Source organism: Sciurus vulgaris (assembly GCF_902686455.1).
Source record: "Sciurus vulgaris genome assembly, chromosome: 7".
NCBI classification, from domain to species: Eukaryota; Metazoa; Chordata; class Mammalia; order Rodentia; family Sciuridae; genus Sciurus; species Sciurus vulgaris.
Window position 1 is genome coordinate 139,722,456 of NC_136467.1, and position 20,187 is coordinate 139,742,642.

General features: G+C 42.0%; 1 protein-coding gene across 2 annotated transcripts in view; it reads left to right on the forward strand.

The window, feature by feature from the left end:
* Positions 1 to 3,907: 3,907 nt before the first annotated feature.
* Positions 3,908 to 20,187, forward strand: part of DSP (desmoplakin) — a 46,533-nt gene continuing 30,253 nt past the window's right edge. Inside the window, exons 1-3 of one of the 2 annotated variants that reach the window (XM_079148804.1) lie at positions 3,908 to 4,461; positions 17,135 to 17,237; positions 19,914 to 20,062. In XM_079148804.1, the coding sequence (XP_079004930.1) occupies positions 4,265 to 4,461; positions 17,135 to 17,237; positions 19,914 to 20,062 (449 nt within the window). In that variant the 5' untranslated portion in view covers positions 3,908 to 4,264. The remainder of the gene's footprint in view (positions 4,462 to 17,134; positions 17,238 to 19,913; positions 20,063 to 20,187) is intronic. The other variant, XM_079148805.1, reaches the window with a different exon arrangement.

Consider the following 20,187-nt stretch of genomic DNA (forward strand, 5'->3'; position numbering starts at 1 on the left):
AACGTGTCAACATTTACAGAAAAATCTCTTCACTGTAGTGACAGAAAATGTATTTGAGATGTTCTTCTCAGTTTTCTAAAACGTAAACCACCATCCTCTGGCAAATAAATATTTTCCTGTTACTAAGGAGGCTTAAACAAAGGCAAAGTCAGACAGTTTTGGACTGATGTATATGCCTTACAAACATTTCTCTATTTCTGAAGTTCTCTTTATATTGTTTGTTAAATTGCTTTCTTCACAAAAAGCTTTGAATAGTTTCAACAACTTTAGGAGAGATCAATTTTATTTCTGTAATAGTGACATCCCAAATTTCACGATTTCTAGAGGATTCTAATTTGTTCACATAAATGAAAGAGTAAGCAAGGGTATACATATTCATACAAATATGTGTATATATTCTTTTTTGGGGGGTCAGTGCTGGGGATAGAACCCAGGGTCCCGAGCATGGCAGGCAAGTGCTTTGCCACTGAGCTACACCCTTGACCACTATATATTTTCTTACTAAAAAAAAATCGCCTGCCTTTTAAATAGACATTTTCTTTACTTCACATTACATTTCATTCCTAGTTTCTATCTGTGGTTCTGATTTACTAAAATACCACTACTCTGGCAGGCAGACTGCCTGTTTTAACTCACAAGCCGTAAATCGTTCTGTGACAAAGGGATATCATTTACCAACAAAGAGATAAGGGAGTTTCCATGGAATTTTGAGCAAGTAAATGATTCTTACTTTCATTGAAATCAAGGTGTTTTGCTAAGTTAAAAAAAAAAAAATCTGCTTAGGATGTGGCTGATGACTTTTTCTAAACTGCAAGGTCATTTCTAAGATCAGCCAGCAAGAAGGTTGCCTGTCAGTGATCTCTCTCTATCAGTACAGGGGAGGTATGTATAAGTGGCAGGGAAAAAATAGCTGACCTTATTCAGGTCAGCTGGTGAAGACTGCCAGACTTTGGATCCTGAATTTTTTAAACCTGGTTTAAGAAATAAACTGCTTTTAGACTCATGCATTGTGCTCCCAGGATTCTGTAAATACACCTTTATTATAACTCGTCTAAAGCAATTGTTTTCCTAATGCAGATTTTGACACCCTATGAGGAGTGTCAGCCTTATTCACATTCCTGTGTCCAGCATTGAGCCTATTAGGTGGCTCAATAAATATTAATATGGATTTTTAAATGAATCAATATTGAGCATCTCCAAGTGGGAGGTTTACTGATTTATAAGTGGGATACAGATGGAGATATTATTAACACTTAAAATTTCGCATTTAGCCAAGAGTTTTTGGGTTAATGGTTGGTACCTTAAGCTTTATGTAATATTTCACAGTTTTCAAGAATGATCACATCTTTGATCTCATCTGATACTCACTGTTGTTCCGGAAGGTTGAAAGAATGAGTACTATTATTTCCATTTTGTAGATGAAGAAGCTGAGCTCTTCCCCAAGTAAACTGTAGCAGAAAAATCAGAAATATGGTCTCTTGGAATGTTCAAACTTTACCATCAGATGAGCCAACCTAGACAACTAATATTGTGTGCACATCTGGATTCCATCTTCCTAGTGTGTCAATCTAGTTACTCCATCCTTTCATCTTCCTGTATCACCCTTAGAGAGAATTGAAATTCATGGTTTTCTTAGACTTGACTTGTTTGGTTAGTTGGAAGTCCTTTGTGTTCAAGGAGGGCAGGACACAACAGGGTATTTAGGAAGGAGTGGTAGACAGGTAATTGGTGAACTGTGCTTTTCACCTCTAACCATTTGTAAGCAGACTCAAGAGCTGAGTCTGGGTGTTGCCTGGGACTGTGCAGAGCCGGGTTCCTGAATATCCAACATAAACTCTCAGAGGTGCTTCTTAGCTTTTGACTTCCTAGGAGGTGATTCACAACCATGAATCTTATTTTAAAGGAGAATTCTACTGTGCAATTGCATGCCCTTTTTATTGCACATTATTGGAAAAGGGGAATCCCTGAAATGTTTAAAGTTTTACTATGACGTTTTTAAGGGCTGTACCTTACTCATTTGTCTTTTGCAGAGTCTAGTATTGACCCTTGCATATAGCAGGTTATTATTATTTGCTGAATAAATGAGATGCATAGAAGGAAATCATCCTACATCAAATTTTGTGTAGTGTTCACTAACACCGGAAATGTCCTTTCTCCTCTCCAACCAATGGATATTATGGGCTGGTTATACTGAGGCTGACTTACAGCCATTCATTATATTTCAGGAGAAACACTGCATTCTATCCATTAGTGTTACTGTAATCATTTGAATGCTTGATTGCATTTACCTTTATTAAAAATGAGAGAAAATTGAGAAGATGCCAACAGGGTTAAACAGTGCTAAACTTTTATCTCATTGAAAGGGGAGTGCTATGTCCATGCCTCATCCCTAGTTCCTTTTAAAAATGTTTTATTTTGAGAAAGGATCTTGTTAAGTTAGTGAGGCTGGTCTGGAATTTACTCTCCTACTGCTTTAGCCTCCCCAGTTGATGGGATTACAGGCCTGCACCACTGAGGGGCTCCTTGTATGTTTGATTACTTGGATTTAAGCTGGTTAGCTCTGATCAACTGTGAAGAAAAAGAGCAAGATATTTGGTTGAAAGTTGTGTCTAAAAGGTTTAAGTGTCTAGAGGTACAAACAGAAAACTTCAAAAATTCTCTTCCACTTCCTTTAGAATATACGAATGTAGTAATATATACATAAATGTATATTTAGGTATATGTATATATACACACATATGTATACAGTGTGTACATTTTTTTGGTTTCTTTTTTCCAGTTCATAAACATTTCAGAAATATATTGTTTAATAAGGCAAATTAGCTGGCACTGTTTGTGAAGATAAGAAATATTTATTATAAGGCTCTTTAAATGGTGTTTATTAAAGAGTAGAACAGTTTTCCAAATGATACAAACAGCTTTTTATTGATGGTGTGACCAGGGCTATATCTAAACCTGGTTGGTGGAGACCACGGTGTAGTTAACACTCATCTACCAACTGGGAGTGGCCCTGGAACAAGTCGTTGGAATGTTCTGGCTCAGAGTTACTCATCTGTACCAAGTGGATTGGTATCTGTCCAGGGTTCTCCGTCGCCCTCAGGCTCAAGTTCCAGCAGGGCCTCTGCCACTCGCTTGTTCGCAAAGATTCAAGGAACAGGGGCTGTGGAGGAGATGTGCAGGGGCACATGTGATACAAGCAAATCCAAGGTTCTTTTACAAAAATTGGAAACCGAGTATTGAGGTTGAAGTCTGCACAATTTCTTGTTGAAAGTGACCATTAAAAGGGGAAATAAAGAAATCGCAACGTATACTTTCATATTATCCAACGAAAAGCAGCTGTAGTATCTTCCTCTTCATGCTAAATAAATTATTATTTTTGATGAAGATTTTTCCATAAAGAGGTGGTAGTTTGTAAAAGTAGTTTTTACACGTTGGAAATCAGACGCAATTTCCTGGATTACTGGAGTAAAGGAAAACTTTTAAAAAAAAAGTCTCTGGACAAAATCCCATCATCTATGGGTTCCCTTTTGAATTGTGTTTCTATTCAAAGCTTGGTTGGTATCGTTTCCAGGGATGAGCAAAAGTAAATGTTTAATCACTAATTGTCCAATTGAATGGCTCTTCCATTCCATTTTATTTTCAAGCTGGAGACGGAGGAAATCCTCAAAAGCTAAAAGCCTGTTTTCTGGGCCAGTGTGATCCGAACCCTACGCGCCACAGCCCCGTGAGAGCACCTCCTTCCCGGGGTCGCCGCGCCTGGGGCAGTCAGGTCGCCGGGACCCCGCCCCGCCTCGCGTTACTCAGGTCTTGGTGGCGCAGGGCGGAGCCGCGGGTCGGCGGGCGCAGGTGGGGAGGGGCGGCCCGAGCGCGTCCGTGACACCCGCCGGGGGCGGGGGAGGCGCGGCGGCCGCACCCCGCCCTGGGAAGAAACCGGCCAGGTGTGGCTTCGGCGCCGGGTGCCAGCGGGGAGGAGACTTGCTCCCCCGCCGACCAACACCAACACCCAGCCCCGACCCAGCTCCTCTGCGCCTTCGCCGCCCTCCGAGCCACAGCTCTTCCTCCCGCTCCTGCTTTGGGCCAGTCGCCGTCCCCGCTCTCGCTGCGGCCGGGACGGTCCTGGTGGAGAGGAGGGTCCTCGCGACACTCCTGCGCTCCGCCACCCGTTTCCCGTAGCCCGCCTTTCCTCGGGCCCCCTTCACCTTCTCCGAGCGGCCCGCCTCGCTTATGCCTCGGCGCTGAGCCACTCTCCTGAGTGTCCGCCGACATGAGTTGCAACGGGGGCTCCCACCCGCGGATCAACACCCTGGGCCGCATGACCCGAGCCGAGTCCGGCCCCGACCTGCGCTACGAGATGACCTGTGGCGGCGGCGGCGGCGGCGGCGGGGGCGGCGGCGGGGGCACCAGCAGGATGTACTACTCGCGGCGCTGCACAGTCAACGACCAGAACTCGGACGGCTACTGGTGGGTACCCGCCCCGAGCGGGAGCGCGGGGCTCGGGGTCCGGCTCGGGGCGCCCACCTTTTAGCAAAATCCTGGGACTTTGAGACTGGGAGGCACCGTTCTCAAGTGACCGACCAGGAAACCCAGGTTTAGAAGGAGAAAAATGTTTGCCGGAGGTCACATAAGCACTTGATGGCCGCGCTGGGAGCTGGCCCCAAGCGTCCTGACGCCCAGTGCTGCCACTCCGATCCAGGTGTGCGTGCCTGCAGGGAGAGGGGCGTTTCTTTCCTGCCTACTGGGACTTGATCCCACCTTTCACCCCCTGCAAGCGGGACTGGAGGCCAGAGGGGGCGTCATACCCAGCTTCTCCGCCCTGACAGGCGTGCGCACCAGTAGGGGCGCAGCGCGCGGCCCTCTACTGTCTGGGGGCTGCCACCTAAGTAACCCGGCTCGGTCGCAGTGGCCTTTGTTCCCGCCAGCTGGTGGGAGGTCAGGGGAGGCGGGGCTGCGACCACAAAACCCAAGTTTAATTGTAATCAAAAGTAAAATGGTAACGAAGTGGGACCCCCCCGGGCGCTATCTGGTGGCCGCGATCGACTCCAGGCTCCACCGTCTGTACTGATGTACCCCAAATTCCTCGTCACTTCAGGATCACAACCGCAGTGGCGCCTGGGCTACTCGGCCACCCGTTGGCATTTGTATGGAAGGTGAGCGTTTTGGGGCGCTGGGTCAGGTCCCTAAGAGGCCCCGCCTCGGACGACTCTGTTCCCTCCAAATGAAGCTTCTCTGCTGGGGCGGCAGCTAGTTGGCAACACTCGACTGGGACACGTCTGATCCCTCCGGTTGGCCACGCCGTAGCACCTGTGGCTTAGGGCCTGGGCCCTTTGTTTCTCCTTAAAAAAAAAAAAAAAAAAAAAAAAAAGACGAACTTCCCCAGTGCCTTGGTCGCATAGCGGGCTCAGATTCTGCCCTTTGATCTGCAATGTGGGCTGGGAGCTGGGGGGCGACCCTGGCTTGAGTGGCACCCGGCTTTTTTCTCCCTGGAGAGGCCCCACTGGCAAGAGGGCTGTGACGACCTCGCCTGATCGTCACGGAAGTGCACCGACAAGGTCTTTGTTATACTTGGGGAAAAGTAATGGATAGATTTTCTACCCAGTCCGGAGAGTAGAGTAGGACTCTGGATGCCCACGTGAGTCGTGAGAGTTTTGCCGCCCGCCCCCTCCCCGCCCCCTCCCCGCCCCCTGCCAGCCCTTCCCACATCGGATTTTTGGGAACGAGGCCTGAGTGCTAGATCAGTGCTAGATTATTTACCCCGCGTTGAGGCCTTGGGCAGAGGAGGAGCAACCTCAATCCGCTCCAGCGGAGTTTTGTTTTTGCAAGCGGATTTGAAAGCTGGACTATGCGAGTTGCAACCTGTTTTCTACTTCTGCTTAGACTTGTTTCCGGAGCATCTTCATACTTTTTTTCTTTTTTTTTTTTTTTTTTGAGTTAGCAAAGAATTATCTCAGTCTTGGAGCTCTTTGTTTTCTGAACAAAATGTTTCTGGGGATTTCCATTTAAAATGTGCCAAACGATAGGAGGAATAAAAATTTGGACTTTTAAGTTTGTTTAAAAAATTCTCCATCATTTATATCTGAAATTATACTTTTCTGTTGAGTCTTCCAGGATTTGGAAGGCACATTCTTTGCAATGTGTGAATCACACACACAAACACACAGTTTAAATCCAAGTCAGAATATGCAAGGATTTTCAGACATTTTATGAATTAAGTATTTATTTTCCCCGTTACTTAATATGCTTCTATTATCCGGAATTTCTTTCTTTCTCCCTCCCTCCCTCCCTCCCCCCCCCCCCCTTTCTTTCTCTTTCTTCTTCTTCTTTTTTTTTTTTTTTTTTGTGGTGCTGGGGATCAAATCCTGGGCCTCGCTTGCTTGCACTTAGGAACGTGCTGTATCACTGAATTACACCCCTGCCTCTTGTCTTTTAAATTGACAATGATCAGTACCTATTAATTGAATATTTTACTCTCTTGGCCTCTTATACACGTTTTAGAGAAGTAAAATTTTATTTAATTCATTCATTGGTTAATGAACAGCATAACGACACATGTTTTATTAAGATTCCTCCCCGTTTACTTTGGGGAGGATCAATGTTTTTTTTTATAAGATAGTATTTCTGCATTCTGTTTTTACAACTAAAAGCCTGTTTATAAACCTGTCAAGTGTTACATCCAGGAAAAACAGATCCAAGTGAAAAAGTGACCTTACTCGGAGGAAGGGTGTTTTTTTCCGCGGGTGGGTGTTGATCCGCCGCTCAGCGGGGCGTCGGGCCTGGTGGCTTGAGCCAGCCGGCTGTCATTCTTTCTCCCGACCCAGGTAATGGAGTTTCCCCCAAGCCTGTCCCTGCCTGTAGTGGTGCATCTGAATACGAAATAGCCCGTAAATGCTGACTTCTGCATTTTCAAATAATGGCGACTGTCTGGGCAGAGTCAGGCTGAGCACCCGTACCTGTTTTCCTGGTGGCGTTATAGTTGTGTGTGGAGGAATCTGTTCGCCCTTGGCTTGGGCTTTGTTGAACTAGGAAGCCCTGTCTGCCCTGGAGGGCCATTGCTCTCTGCTCAGGGAAGGACGATTAAGAATTTAATAATTAGTTTTCTGACCAAAGATTTTCCCCCCCTGTATGTTTCTTTTTTTCTTTCATTCTTTTAGCACAAAATGCTATGAGAACTACTGATTGAATTTAAACTCGTTTATTTCAAAAACTGCTGGTTTATTTACTAAATAGATTGGTGAAGTTGGTGATCTTTCTTCTTTTTCTTTCTTTTTTTTGGTACTGGGGATTGAACCCAGGGCCTCCCATATATACTGGGCAAGTGCTTTACTGCTGAGCTACACCCCTTGTTTTTTAAAATTTTATTTTGAAACAGAACCTCTCCTTAAATTGCTGAGGCCGGCCTTGAACTTGTGATCCTCCTGTATTGGCTGGGACTATAGGCATGCCTGCCTCCCCATACCTGGTTTAGATCCATGATTTTTCAAATAAGTGTATTTATCCCTTTCTTATGTAAACTAATTTGAGTAATTTGAGTGGAGAGACCCAATTTTATTTTCTCTTTAAAACGATTTTAAAACATCCCCTAACTGTTCTTTTCCAGTACTAATACTTGCCCATTTTTATGGCAGTTTAGGTCACTTTTACTTTGTAATTCTCTCTCCTTCCCCCATTATGCACCTGCTCTGTGTTATTTTAGGTTGGGTGGAATCTACAACTATGTTATTTAATTTCTTGTGTTCTATGTATTATTTCATTAAGGTTTAGTAAATTTTAAATACTTGATAATATAATAGGCAGAGCTTTGAAAATGTAAACTTTGGATCTTTCTTGTATAAAACATTATATTGACACTGTTTTCAATTACAGCAGAATTTCTATTATCTTTTTCTTGTAGTTAAAACAAAGCACTAATCTGTAGTGAAATTTGTCTACAGAGTAAGCCAATCTCACAGTTAGATCTTTTACCAAAGTGTGGATTTTGTAGGAGGATTAAAAGCAGAACATAGTAATTAAGCTTCAGAAGTATGTGGTTACATTAATGCTTACTTTTATTCAGATCTCATGATTTCAAAACTAGATAGGAGTTGGGGGTGTCATTCAGTGGTAGAGCACTTGCCTAGCATGGGAAACCGTGGGTTCAATGTTCAGCACCAAAACAAACCAACAAAACCCCCAAACATGTGATCACTACTTAATATGCTTTTTAAGGTTTATTTTTACATTACCTTTTAAAAGAAGCCTTTTCCTTTGCATGAGATGAACACCATTTGCACTGAATTGCAGAACAGGAAGGACAACTAAGGGTTACCTAGTGGGCAGAAATCCCACTTTCCCATGGTGGGGATAGAAGCTAAAGACTTGCCCAAATCCTAGAGCCCTTTCCTGACTGGGTGGGCTGGGTTGGTTGACACAAGAACCCAAGGCTCCTCACTTTGATCCTTCCCATGCCTTTGCAGCTCAACTTTTAGACTGGGCAGACCAGTAATTAAATGACTGTATCTCAAATTCATTTCAGCATTGAATGCGTTTTTCATTTATTCAAGTATTTACTGAACACTTGCATGCATGTGTTAGGTGTCAAAGACTTGAAATTCAAAGACTTGAAAGGAGTGTACTCAGACATACGCAAGTACTGTAATACAGAAGGATTGGGGGGGGGGTGCTGTAGCTCAGTGATAGAGCACTTGCTTAACACTCAGGGAGGCCCTGGGTTCGATCCTCAGCACTGCAAATAGAGAAAAATAAAAAAATAAAAGAAACACCAAGGGTTTAGGGCTGGAGAGATGTAAATGACTTCAGAATCTTCACAAGAAGACAGGGTAATAGAGATAACAACTGTGAGGGGGAACATTATAAAGGAAATAGTGTTGAATTGTCTTTGGAGTATTTCTTTTGGTAAAGATGAGTGGGCAGAGAAGAAGATGGGGAAAGTTCAAGAGGCCTAAAAAGTGCTGTCCTTTTTGAGCATCTGGTTTAAAGTGAAGACGCCATAAGAAGACATTTGGAAGGATCTTCGGAATGCCATGGAGAGGGATTTGGCTAGACAGAGTGCAGCCATGGCAGGTTTTCACTGAAGCCAGTGGAAATCTCTTCCACTGAGGGAGCCAGGAAATAAGATGGTCACAACAGAGCTTTAGGACTGCGTCTGCAGCAGCACTGTGCAGGTGGCATGAAATGGAGAGAGACACCGGGAGGAATCCATGTGGGAAAGGCCATTGCCCCAGTGAAGGAGGGAGGTAATGAAAGTCGGAGTGTGGGCTGTGGCAGTGGAAAGCAGGTGCTGGCCAGGCGGAGTGACAGCTTCAGCTAAGAGCTGCATGCAAGAGTCTGGGAAAACAGGCTCAGAGCTTGGGTGACTCATTGAATGAATATCCTTGATCTTTATTTTGGGAAATGATGGTCGAGGAAGATTCAGGTTAACTTAATATATGGCAGATAACATTCACATGTGGTTAAATGTGGGGGAAGTTGTGTTATTTTATAAAAAGCAGATCAATGGTTAATAATCCTTCCCATAACCTGGCAGACAACTGTGATGTGCCAGGTATATTATGTATGCTATCTCAAGTCTCACAACACTCCTCCCAGTCTACAGATGGGAAACGGAGGCTATAATAAAGATTATGCAGCTAGTAAGTGGCCGAGCTGGGTTTGAATCCCCGATACCACAGGCCCCAAGAAACAATCCAGCCTTTGTTGTTAGAATCCGTCTTTTCTACTTGTAAACTCTTTTCTGACTTCTTTAATTTTTTGCTTCTTTTTAATTGGTTGTGGTCCTGTGAAATATATATTTCACAACCATTTTTTTCCCATTAATACTCTTGTGGCGTTTCCATCTGCTTAGAAAAAAGAAAAAATACTCAACATGATTCTGCATGAAGCAGACTAATTGTTTATTCTGTATTAAGCCATCTAATTGTTATATAATGGGACCAAAAAGACAGGCTTTCAACACTAGTTAATTTTTTCTCTAAATATGGGCATGATTTCATTGTTCAGGAGACTGAAATGCCTTGGGAAGAAAAGAATCTGCTGATGTCTCTGATACCTCAGTGCTGACTTCTTAGGGTGGAGCAAAGGAGGGCTTGGGTGTGACTGGGGGAGTCTAACTTGACTCTCAGCTAACCAGTCTTTCCAGATGGGGAGGTTCTAGAAGGTTCTAGAAGGAGCGCTTCAGTCTGGAAGCCTTACTGTTCACAGAGTTCTGCTCCTCCCTTGGCTTTTCTTCTTCTGTCTCCTCCTGGGCTGTACTGGCTCTTGAAAACAGTCAGATGTGGCTTCTGATGTTGAAGCCAGAGCACCACAGCCCAGAAGACCCAGACCATGAGCCATTCATTCTAAGTAATATCTTTTAAAATACAAGTGCATCCCGTAATTACACCTCATCACCAGCACTTGAAGAGTCTACCGTCCTTCCAAATCTCATGAAAGTGAAATCTATATATCTTGAAGAAAATGGGGACTTTTAGTGAAATGCCAGAACAAACAGGTTTAATAAGGTTTTGCTTGGAATTAAAAATTTTCAGACATTCCTTGTGTTGTCTGGCATCTGAGAGATAAATTGACTTCTTCATGGATAACCGACAACTTGTGAAGAGTTTTTCAGGATTCTGTCAAATAAATGTAAATTTTTGCCTGGGGAAATAATTCAAAATGGAAATCCCTATTTTGGCATTGAATTTGTAGGAACCGAATATCTTCTTAGTAAAATAAATAAAGACAGATTTCTCTGAATTTTCATGTTCCTTCTGTTAAAATGTATCATTCTTGTTGAATTGTTACCTGTGAGTCTTGTAGGTCATCTAAGAACTAGAAATGTTTTGCACATAACACCTAATCCATTTTTTCTTTCTCCTCGGTTCCTTGTTTAATTTACATTTATTTTAGCTGCTAAATAAAAGCACAAAACTCGTGCATATTTTTGGGAACCATGTGATGTTCCTCTGCAGATATACATACTCCCCTTTTGTCTTATCCCCAATCTTCTGCACAGTGTTCTTCACATTATAGACAGGGACAAAGACAAAAGATGCAAAAAGGATATTTCAGAACCATGTCATAACAACAGGTCAACCTCCTGCTATTAAGAGAAGAATTAGTTTCTGCAGCACCCTGGGGCCTTTACTGACCCCTCTCAGCCTCACTCCCACACCAAGAGGGTGGTTCCTACCTGCACAGCTGCAGAAACTCCAGCTCCCTGAGTGCGTCACTCCAACCTGCTCAGAGTCACAAGCTGTATGTACAGCTGACAGGCACTGAGCTGGGACTGGGCTCTCACGGGCGACCTCAACGTCTTTATGAAGCCAGTGTAAGTGATCAGTCCTCTTCCTCCCTGTCTCAACGCAATCCATACGCACACAGGTAAAAGCGAAGAGCGAACCACTCAGAAAAGAAGTGGCACTTATGTTAGAGAAATGCCTCCTGGCTGGGGACAGCATGAAGGACCAGAGGAGGCCCTCTTTCTGAAGTCTGGAGGAAGAAAGCCTGCTTTTTACTCCCCTGTTGAGTTGGGAATGGCTCCTTAGGATAGATGCGTTCCTTGGCTGATCTCGTGAGGCTGGGGTAATGCATGGTAACATCCTTAGGTCAGTCACAGATTTGTCTTCGTTTGTGCTCTGCTTTTCTTAGCTAAACAAACGCATATTAAGGCCTTCTGTATGCAAACCCTGTGTTGTCAGGTGCACGTAGGAGTCAAGATGACTAAGATATGGGACTTTGCTCTCCAGGAGCAAGGCAGCCAGGTGTGTAAACACCGAAAGTTGAAGTGGGAGCAGAGGTGTGAAGAGGTGAGTTCCACCCAGCAGGCAGCATTTGATCTGTAACTCCAGAGGGATGGACAGGGACATTTCACCTGTTTAGCGAGTCTTGGAGGTAGTGAGGTATCATCCTCAAATGAAAAAGTAAAATTATATATTTTTTCCTTTTATTTAAGATCCTTAAAAGAAACTCAAACAATGTAGTATGTGGGGAAAATGCTTTGATAATGAATGATAAAGAGCTAAACAAATAGGTCTTAAGATATTAATATACTATATAATTGTCTTTTTCAATGCACATATGTGAAGCAATTATTCCATGAATCTGAATACAGAAAGACATAAGACTTTGTTTCAGGCATGTATCCAAGATTGTGTGTTGATGGAACAAACGAAAGAGGAGAGAGAGGAGGAGAGAGATGGAAAGAGGAAGAAAGAAAAAAGGAATTCAATGGGAGAGAAAATATATGCACAAAACCAGATGAGAGTCTATGGCATGGATATCTAATGAGCAGTTAAATTTCTATAGAATAATTTTTGTAAAACAGAGAGCAACCATTTAAAAATATTTTTACTTTGTAATGTTATCTGCACCTTTTTAAAATGTTTCTTTTGTATTTTCTTTCTCTAACATTCTGACAATGAGTGTTAGACTAATGCCCCAAGACAACTAATTTTGTATTCTTACTTTTTAAAGAAAAGAATGTTATTTGACCGTAGTAAGGCAAAACACAACTCTATGGTATTGCTGACATCTTTATGTGGGATTAAACTTTAGACCATGTTTTCCTTTAATCCATTGACAAAGGGATCTTTATAAAAATGCTTGGAACCATTACTTGTTTGAACAAGTTTTAGAATGAACTTTAAAAAAGAAAAGTCTGTAGCCTGATGGGGTTGTGCACACCTGTAATCCCAGCAATTTGGGAGACTAAGGCAAGAGGATTATAAGTTTGAGGCCAGCCTCAGCAATTTAGTGAGGCCCAAAGCAATTTAGCAAGATCATGTCTCAAAATAAAAACTAAAAAGAGTTGGGTTATAGCTCAGTGCTAAGACACCCCCCACACCCTTTTTTGGTACTGCATTCAACCCCCAGTATCTGCCCCCCCCCCCGCAAAAAAAAAAAAAAAAAAAAGTTCGTGCAGGCAACTGCTTTGTAGTATGAATCATTTGTCTTTGTGAGTTTGAAGATAAAGCAATTTCAAAAAAGTTAAAAGTTTGAAGGATGAATTTGCTTTTTTCAAGGACAGTTGTCAATTTTTATTTAGGGGGCTGGGGTTGTGGCTCAGTGGTAGCTTGCTTGCCTAGCACACATGAGACCCTGTGTTTGATCCTCAGCATCACATAAACATAAAATGAGGGTATTGTGTCCACCTATAACTAGAAATATATTTTTAAAATTTTTATTTGGAAGAAAAGTCTTTTAATTGATTTGATGCAAATTGATTTACTTATTTTTTTTTTCCCCAAAGAAGCATATGATGTCTTCCATCTGAAATGAGATTTAAAGATGGAAACTTGAGGTTTCTTAAATCAGTTCCTGACATGGTTTATAATGCTTCCCCATATGTATTAATGTTTAATTTTTTTGAGGCTAGAGATTATTAAAATCCTATGCACTTGTCGAATGAGTACATTTATTTAAAAACTATTTCCTCTTATGTGATAAAATTTTGCATTTTCCCAAAATCCATTGCTGCATGTGTGACAGGTGAACATCTCACATTGGACAGTGTCGATGGATTAAAATCCTTTCTACCTACAATTCCTTCTTGATTTAAGCACATCCAGTTTGATGTGGTTTCTTCATTGGAGGAACGAGCAAACTGAAAGGTCATGGTGGATTCTTTCTTCCCCAGTCACTGAACCTTGGTTGGCCTCAGTCTGTCTTTCGTGATGGTCTGAGCCAATCACCAGGCACACAGCTGGTTCCCTGTCTCACCGACCTGTGTTTTCAAAGGGTGTTTTGGCCACACCTCAGGTGGAAGTGGGACAGAGTAAGTGGACTTGGTTTAGGATCGGATGCGGTCTTGAGAAGTTACATATCATAGCTCCCCTCCCCCCACCTCCATGGATTTGCTTTCTGTGGTTTCGGTACCTACTGTCCACCACAGTCCAAAAATATTAAATGGGAAATTCTAGGAGTAAACAATTCAAAAGTTTTAAATACCTCTTATTACACATATTGTCGTAATTGTTCTATTATTGTTAATTCCGTTATCACACCTAATATTTAAATTAAACTATCATGTGTGAACAGGAAAAAGACAGTATATTTAAGGTTCAGTACTATGCAAGATTTCAGGCATCCACTGGGGGTCTTGAAACATCTGCTTGCATTAGGAGGGATACTATAAAAGGTGAAATTTGGTTAATGAGATTATAAGATTATACTTTCCTATAGCAAGTAACAGTATCAGAGATATTTACTTTCATTATCTCAACAAATTAGGTTTTCATCTTTTTGACCCTTAAAGAAATCTGATTTCTATGCATTCCTCTTTTCCATACAGTTGTTAATGTATTTACTGAAATGCAAAGAGTGTAACATGGTGAACTTATGCAAGTCTTTCAGTGAAGTGTGAATTTTTGAGTAGTATTAACAGCATATGGAGTTACTTTTTATTTTTTTTTTAAAGTTCAGACATGTGGGAGTGAGGGGGAGGATAAGGAGCCTTGTTTTTATGGGAATGCCCGTCCATCTTTAGAAGTAGGAAATGTCTCCTAAAACTTGGAGGTGGGAATAAAAAAAAATAGAGAAAGACCACCAATGTTTTAATCCAGTTTTTAATTGCTTCACCTCCCTTTTTCTTGAATGCAACTCCTTTCTGGATACATTTATTCACAATGGAGTTTGACCTCCATATGTGTGTGTGTGTGTGTGTGTGTGTGTGTGTGTGTGTGTGTGTGTGTGCTTGTGCTAGGATTTGCACCCAGGGCTTTTTGCATGCTAAGGATGCACTCTACCATTAAGCTACACCCTAAGACCTTTTCTCTTTTAATACATTTTTATTTTGGAATAGTTTTATATCTACAGAAAAGTTGCCAAGATAAGTCCAAAGTTCTTGTATATGCCTTACCCAACTTCCCTGATCTTCCTCTGACAGCTCAGTCCATGCTAGTTTTTACAGTGGCACACCTTTTTAAATGTTGAAGAAACTCTGGCTTTCATTTTATATGCTTGGGACTGGCCTTCTTCATGGGAATCACCCTCAGAACCAAATTGCTGAACAGAATTTCCAAACATTTCCAAAGAAAAGTGCTCTGATCCTGCCTCAATAGAGAGAACAGATGTACTTACATTCTATTCCTTAGTGGGATTCTGTGTGAGTTTTAAAGTTCTTTCCTTTGTCGCTTGAGTTTCTTTCCTCTATATTCTAGCAGGTACATTGGGAAAGTGTCCTAAGACATTTGGAATTTTGTGCAAGTTAGGACAATAGATAACAGTTTTGTCTGTGTCTTAACAGTTCAAAACAATGTGCCAGATTTCCTTTGCAGTTCTGAGTGAAAGAAAGACTGGTTGCTTTCATGAAGGAGGAGTGGGGAGGCCATCCTGGTTTTGATAGGTTGGGCCTTTCAGCAGCACATTGTCTGGGCCTGCCTGGAAGGACTGGCATCATCATTTGGGAGTGGTTCCCAGGGAGGGTTGGGCTCCTCACCCACATTCAGCTAGTGCTGACTTGTTGGGGAGCTTGCTTGCAGGGAGGGACCCCAAATCAGTGGCAGTTAAAGAAAGAAAGTGCTTCCGTATGGTGGATGATGCATAGTCAGGAGTCCTGGGAGACGTTCTCACACTTTTGTGATTCTACTGTGCATAGTACAACCATTGTTTTTAAAATTTTTTTTTTTTTTTTTTTTTTTTTTGGTGGTGCTGGGGGGTGGAACCCAGGGCCTCATGCTTGCTAGGCAAGCGCTCCACCACTGAGGTACACCTTGCAGCCAAAACTGTTTTTTTTTTTTTTTTTTAAAGAGTGAAGTTCTTTCTTTAAAACATGGGGGGGACACAGGAACACACACAGAGGAAAGTCCAGTTTGTCAGAGAGACCGCAAACAGAAGCAGGTGCAAACTGGTCCTAACTGAAGGACCAGACACCTCTGAAGCCCTCTGAGGAGCACATCTTGTCTCATAGCATACTTATGAAGCCTTTTCATGAACATCAAGCAATAATGTGACATGCTTTAAATCTCTCCCCCCTTTTTTTTTTGGCGGTGCTGGGGATTGAACCCAGGGCCTTATTTGAGACAAGCACCCTACCAACTGAGCTACATCCCCAGCCCTCTCCCTCTTTTTCTATTTTGCAGTGCTGGGAGTCCAACCCAAGGCCTCGCATGTGCTAAATCTCTGACACTAAACCATACTAGGCAGTGGTGTGGCATGATGTATCTTGGCAAATTAAAAAGTGAGACTCTTTGGTTACACTGTGCTTTTGAATGGATTCATTTATGTTGTGGAGCAAATTAAATTTCTCTAGTCTATTTCTTTAAAGTGTGGACAATCTATGACAGTTTTTTTTTTTTTTGTTTTTTTTTTGTTTTTTTTTTTCCAACATCACCCTCATTTTAAGGTCTCTGCCACTTGTCTCCAGAAAAGTACCTCATTTGAAATGTATACTGAAGGAGCCTTATTGTTGAGAAAAATATTGATTCTAGGAGCATCTTGCAAAAAAAGGGTCATTAAAAATACTTAAAATTTCCATCATTTCCTTACCGTCATTGTCTTTAAGTGTGACTGCAGAAGGTACTTTTGTACAATTAGCTTCTCTCGTCTCTTGCTTTTTTCTTTGGCCGGATTTGCTGGTGACATCTCCATGCTTACTGTCTGATGCTGTGAGGTCTTCCTGCAGAGGAACTGAAGGTGTTGGGGACATGGCGATATCAATGGCTGTGAGCTGAATTGGGAGGGGGTGATAAATAGACAGAAATAGCTCCCTGTCAAGACCAGAAATATGTTTTTACATTTCAAAGGCATATTCTGGATGGAATCATAGACCTGGGAGAAAAAGTGCTGTGAAGGACATTAGAAAAGTTGAAAAGTTCCCTGGATTAGAAAATAGTATTATATCCATTTGAATTTCCCTGATTTTAATAATTGTTCTGTGGTTTTATAAGTGAATGTCTTTATTCTTAGGAAATATGTGATGATATAATTGAGGGTCAAAAGGCATGATTATTCTCACATGATTCATGAAAAATATATACATAAATAAATGCACACATACAGACAGGGGAGAAGGAAATACAGCAAAATGTTAGTACTTGGGGAGTCTGGGGGAAGAGGCTCACAGGAATGTTTTTGTCGTGTGTCAACAACTTTTCTGAACATTTTGAATTTTTTCAAAATTGAAGCTATTGTATGTCAGATTTCTTTGTGTTCACCTCCTCAGTCAAACCGGCACCATGTCCAGGCACCAGAACCAGAACACCATCCAGGATCTCCTGCAGAACTGCTCCGACTGTCTGATGCGGGCAGAGCTGATCGTGCAGCCGGTAAGCATCCTGTTCTCCCCACTTTCCTGCAGTGGGTTCCCCGCTGGGCTTAGGCTCTCCTGGTGCTGACCTGCACCTCCCTGTTCTCTGACCTGTTGTCCCTACTATGCAGTTAGAGGTGGTGGTTTTCAGGACAGGCTCGCGAGGGACATAGCCTTAGTCTGTTTTCTGTTGCTAATAATACAGTGCCACAGACTGGGGAAAATTATAAAGAAGAGAGGTTTATTTTGACCCCCAGTTCTGGTCCATGGTCAAAGCGGGTCACACGTGGTGATGAATCCTGGGGCAGTGTGGACATCACATGGAAGAAACAGAGAACCTGCAATCTGGCTTTTATAACAGACCCACTCTGAAGATAGCCCATTAAACGATTAATCCATTAATCACTTGAATGGATTAATTACCTCTTAAAGTTCCGCCTCTCCGTATTTCATCATGGGGATCGGACCTCAGCAGATGTTGACACTACCGATGGCCACCTTTCTGGAATTGCCGCATCCTATTGCCGTTTGTGTGACTTGGCCATCTTTTCTCTTCCTAGAAATGAAACCTGTTGTGTTGCTGTCCTGGAATTGAGATAGATTGTCATAGGCACCAGCAAGTTAATGAGATTACTTTTTAAGGGAATGTGACCATGCCGGAACCATACTCAGTTCTATTCGAGAAACATAGAAATATGAAAAAATAAACAATTGTGAAAATTGAGGGAAAGGGGTGTCATCTGTGAGAACCTTGTGCTCGCTCTTACGATAACTGAGGTCTCTTAGTTCTCACTGAATAGGGGTTAGAAGTCATGACTTCTGTGATATTTGCTGGGTAAAGTCTTCATTTAAAAATGCCGTAGCATTCTCATTTGCTCCAAGTTTCTGAAGAACAGACTAGAAAATGATGGGGAAGTAGCTACCTTTTCTCTTCTTTTTCCAAATGATTCTTTTCAACAATATAATCAAGTTCCAGTCTCCCCAGGCCAGCACTAATGTTGGGGTTAAATCTGGACCCTACCTTATCACAGTAGTGCCCCTATTAAATGGTCTATATTTGAAACAGAGATTTATAACAAGCAAATTTATGGCTTCTTCTATTTGAAGAATATCGCAATATTCTAATTTCCTACTTTAGATATAATGTGGATTCTTGTTCTGTTTTTTTTTGTCCAATTTAAAAAAAAAATCTTTATGGCAGAGTACAGTGGCACATGCCCATAATCCCAGCAACTCAGGGGGCTGAGGCAGGAGGATGGAAAGTTTGAGGCCAGCCTCAGCAATTTAACCAGGCTCTAAGTAACTTAGTGAGATCCTGTGATGTGATCCTGCAATATGTATAATAAGAAAAATGTTCTCACATTCTATTTATGTATGATCTATTATAATGTATAAATGTATTCTACTGTCATGTACAACTAATTAGAACAAATAAAATTTTTAAAAAATAATAAAATAAAAACTTAAAAGAACTGGGAATTAAGCTCTGTGGTAAAGTGCCCACAGATACTGGGCTCAATCCCCAGTACCAAAAAAAAAAGAAAAAAAAAAATCTTTGCTTAGTCTATGTAAAAATAGATTTGGGGATCAGCAAACCAGCTTGGTCCTGGTTCTGGTTATTTCAGGCCTCTGGTTTAAAACATACTCCCATCAATGCTCCTCACCATGCCCAGATTCCTTTACACAAAGCTAAACAGGAGGTGTCAGTGACAGCAAGGAGCATATACTCCAGCCCTGGACGTGTAGTGACTGTGGTTATGTTTTACACATAGTTCTAGAAATATATATGGTTCACGTTCTGAGTTTATTTCTACTTACATGCTTTGAAGTGCAAAAGAAATGGCAGGGAAATGATATCGTATTTACCAACATTGCTGCAAAGGTGAAATTCTAGAGAAAGCTCCTGTGTGGCCCTGAAGCAGCAGGGGAAATTTCCTCTTTAAAACAAAACAAAACAAAAAAACCCAACTTTTATTTTGAGATAGTTGTAGATGCATAAGAAGTTGCAAGAAGAGTTCAGGGTAGGGCTGGGGGTGTAGTTCGGTGACGGAGTGTTTGCCTAGGCCCAGGGTTCAATCCCCAGTATCATAGCAACAAGAAGAAATACATAATAGTACAGAGCAACCTTGTGTGTCCCTTCCCCTGTTGCTGACATCTTAGAGAACAGAGAGCTTCCTCAAAACCAGACGTGGATTGGCCCAGTACAGTTAACCAGACAGAAGCTTTATTTTTAAGATCTGGAAAAGTCTTGTTCTTATAAAATGAAAAACAAAACAAAATAAAACAAAATTTTAAAAAAGCAAAACAACCTCAACTGGTGTGTAAAAGACCCTATGTGGTAAAATGGCAATGTTCTTACCACTGTGAAATTCTAATAAATGAGAGTTCCAGGTCAATATGAAAGATTGACATTCAACATTGAAGCAAGGGGAAGATGAGCGTTCTGTCAATTTACCTTTAAAATCCAAGTGCAAATGTAAAAGACAACCCGCAAATTGTAGTTCATGAATCTCCCCCTGTTTACTTCCCCGTCTCAAATGGATAAGATCTTTTTTTCAGTTAAAAATGTTTGTACTTCCGGTGGGGTGCTTTGTATTTGCTATATTTACTGTAGGTGATTTTGCTTTGCTTAATGCGCATGAAGCCTTTCTTTCTGGTCACGTGTGTTGTCCTTCCCGTGAATTCTGTCTTTTAGGAACTGAAGTATGGAGATGGAATACAGCTGGCTCGCAGTAGAGAACTGGATGAATGTTTTGCGCAGGCCAATGACCAGATGGAAATCACGGACAGCTTGATCCGGGAGATGCGGCAGATGGGCCAGCCCTGTGAGGCTTATCAGAAAAGGTATTGTCCACAGAGCACGGATCAGGCAGGCGCCACACACCCTGTTATGATCAGTCCCCATGAGCGGGTCTTCCTCTGAAGGAAGCAGACACCTGCCCGAGGAGAACCTACCTTCCTTAGCCATT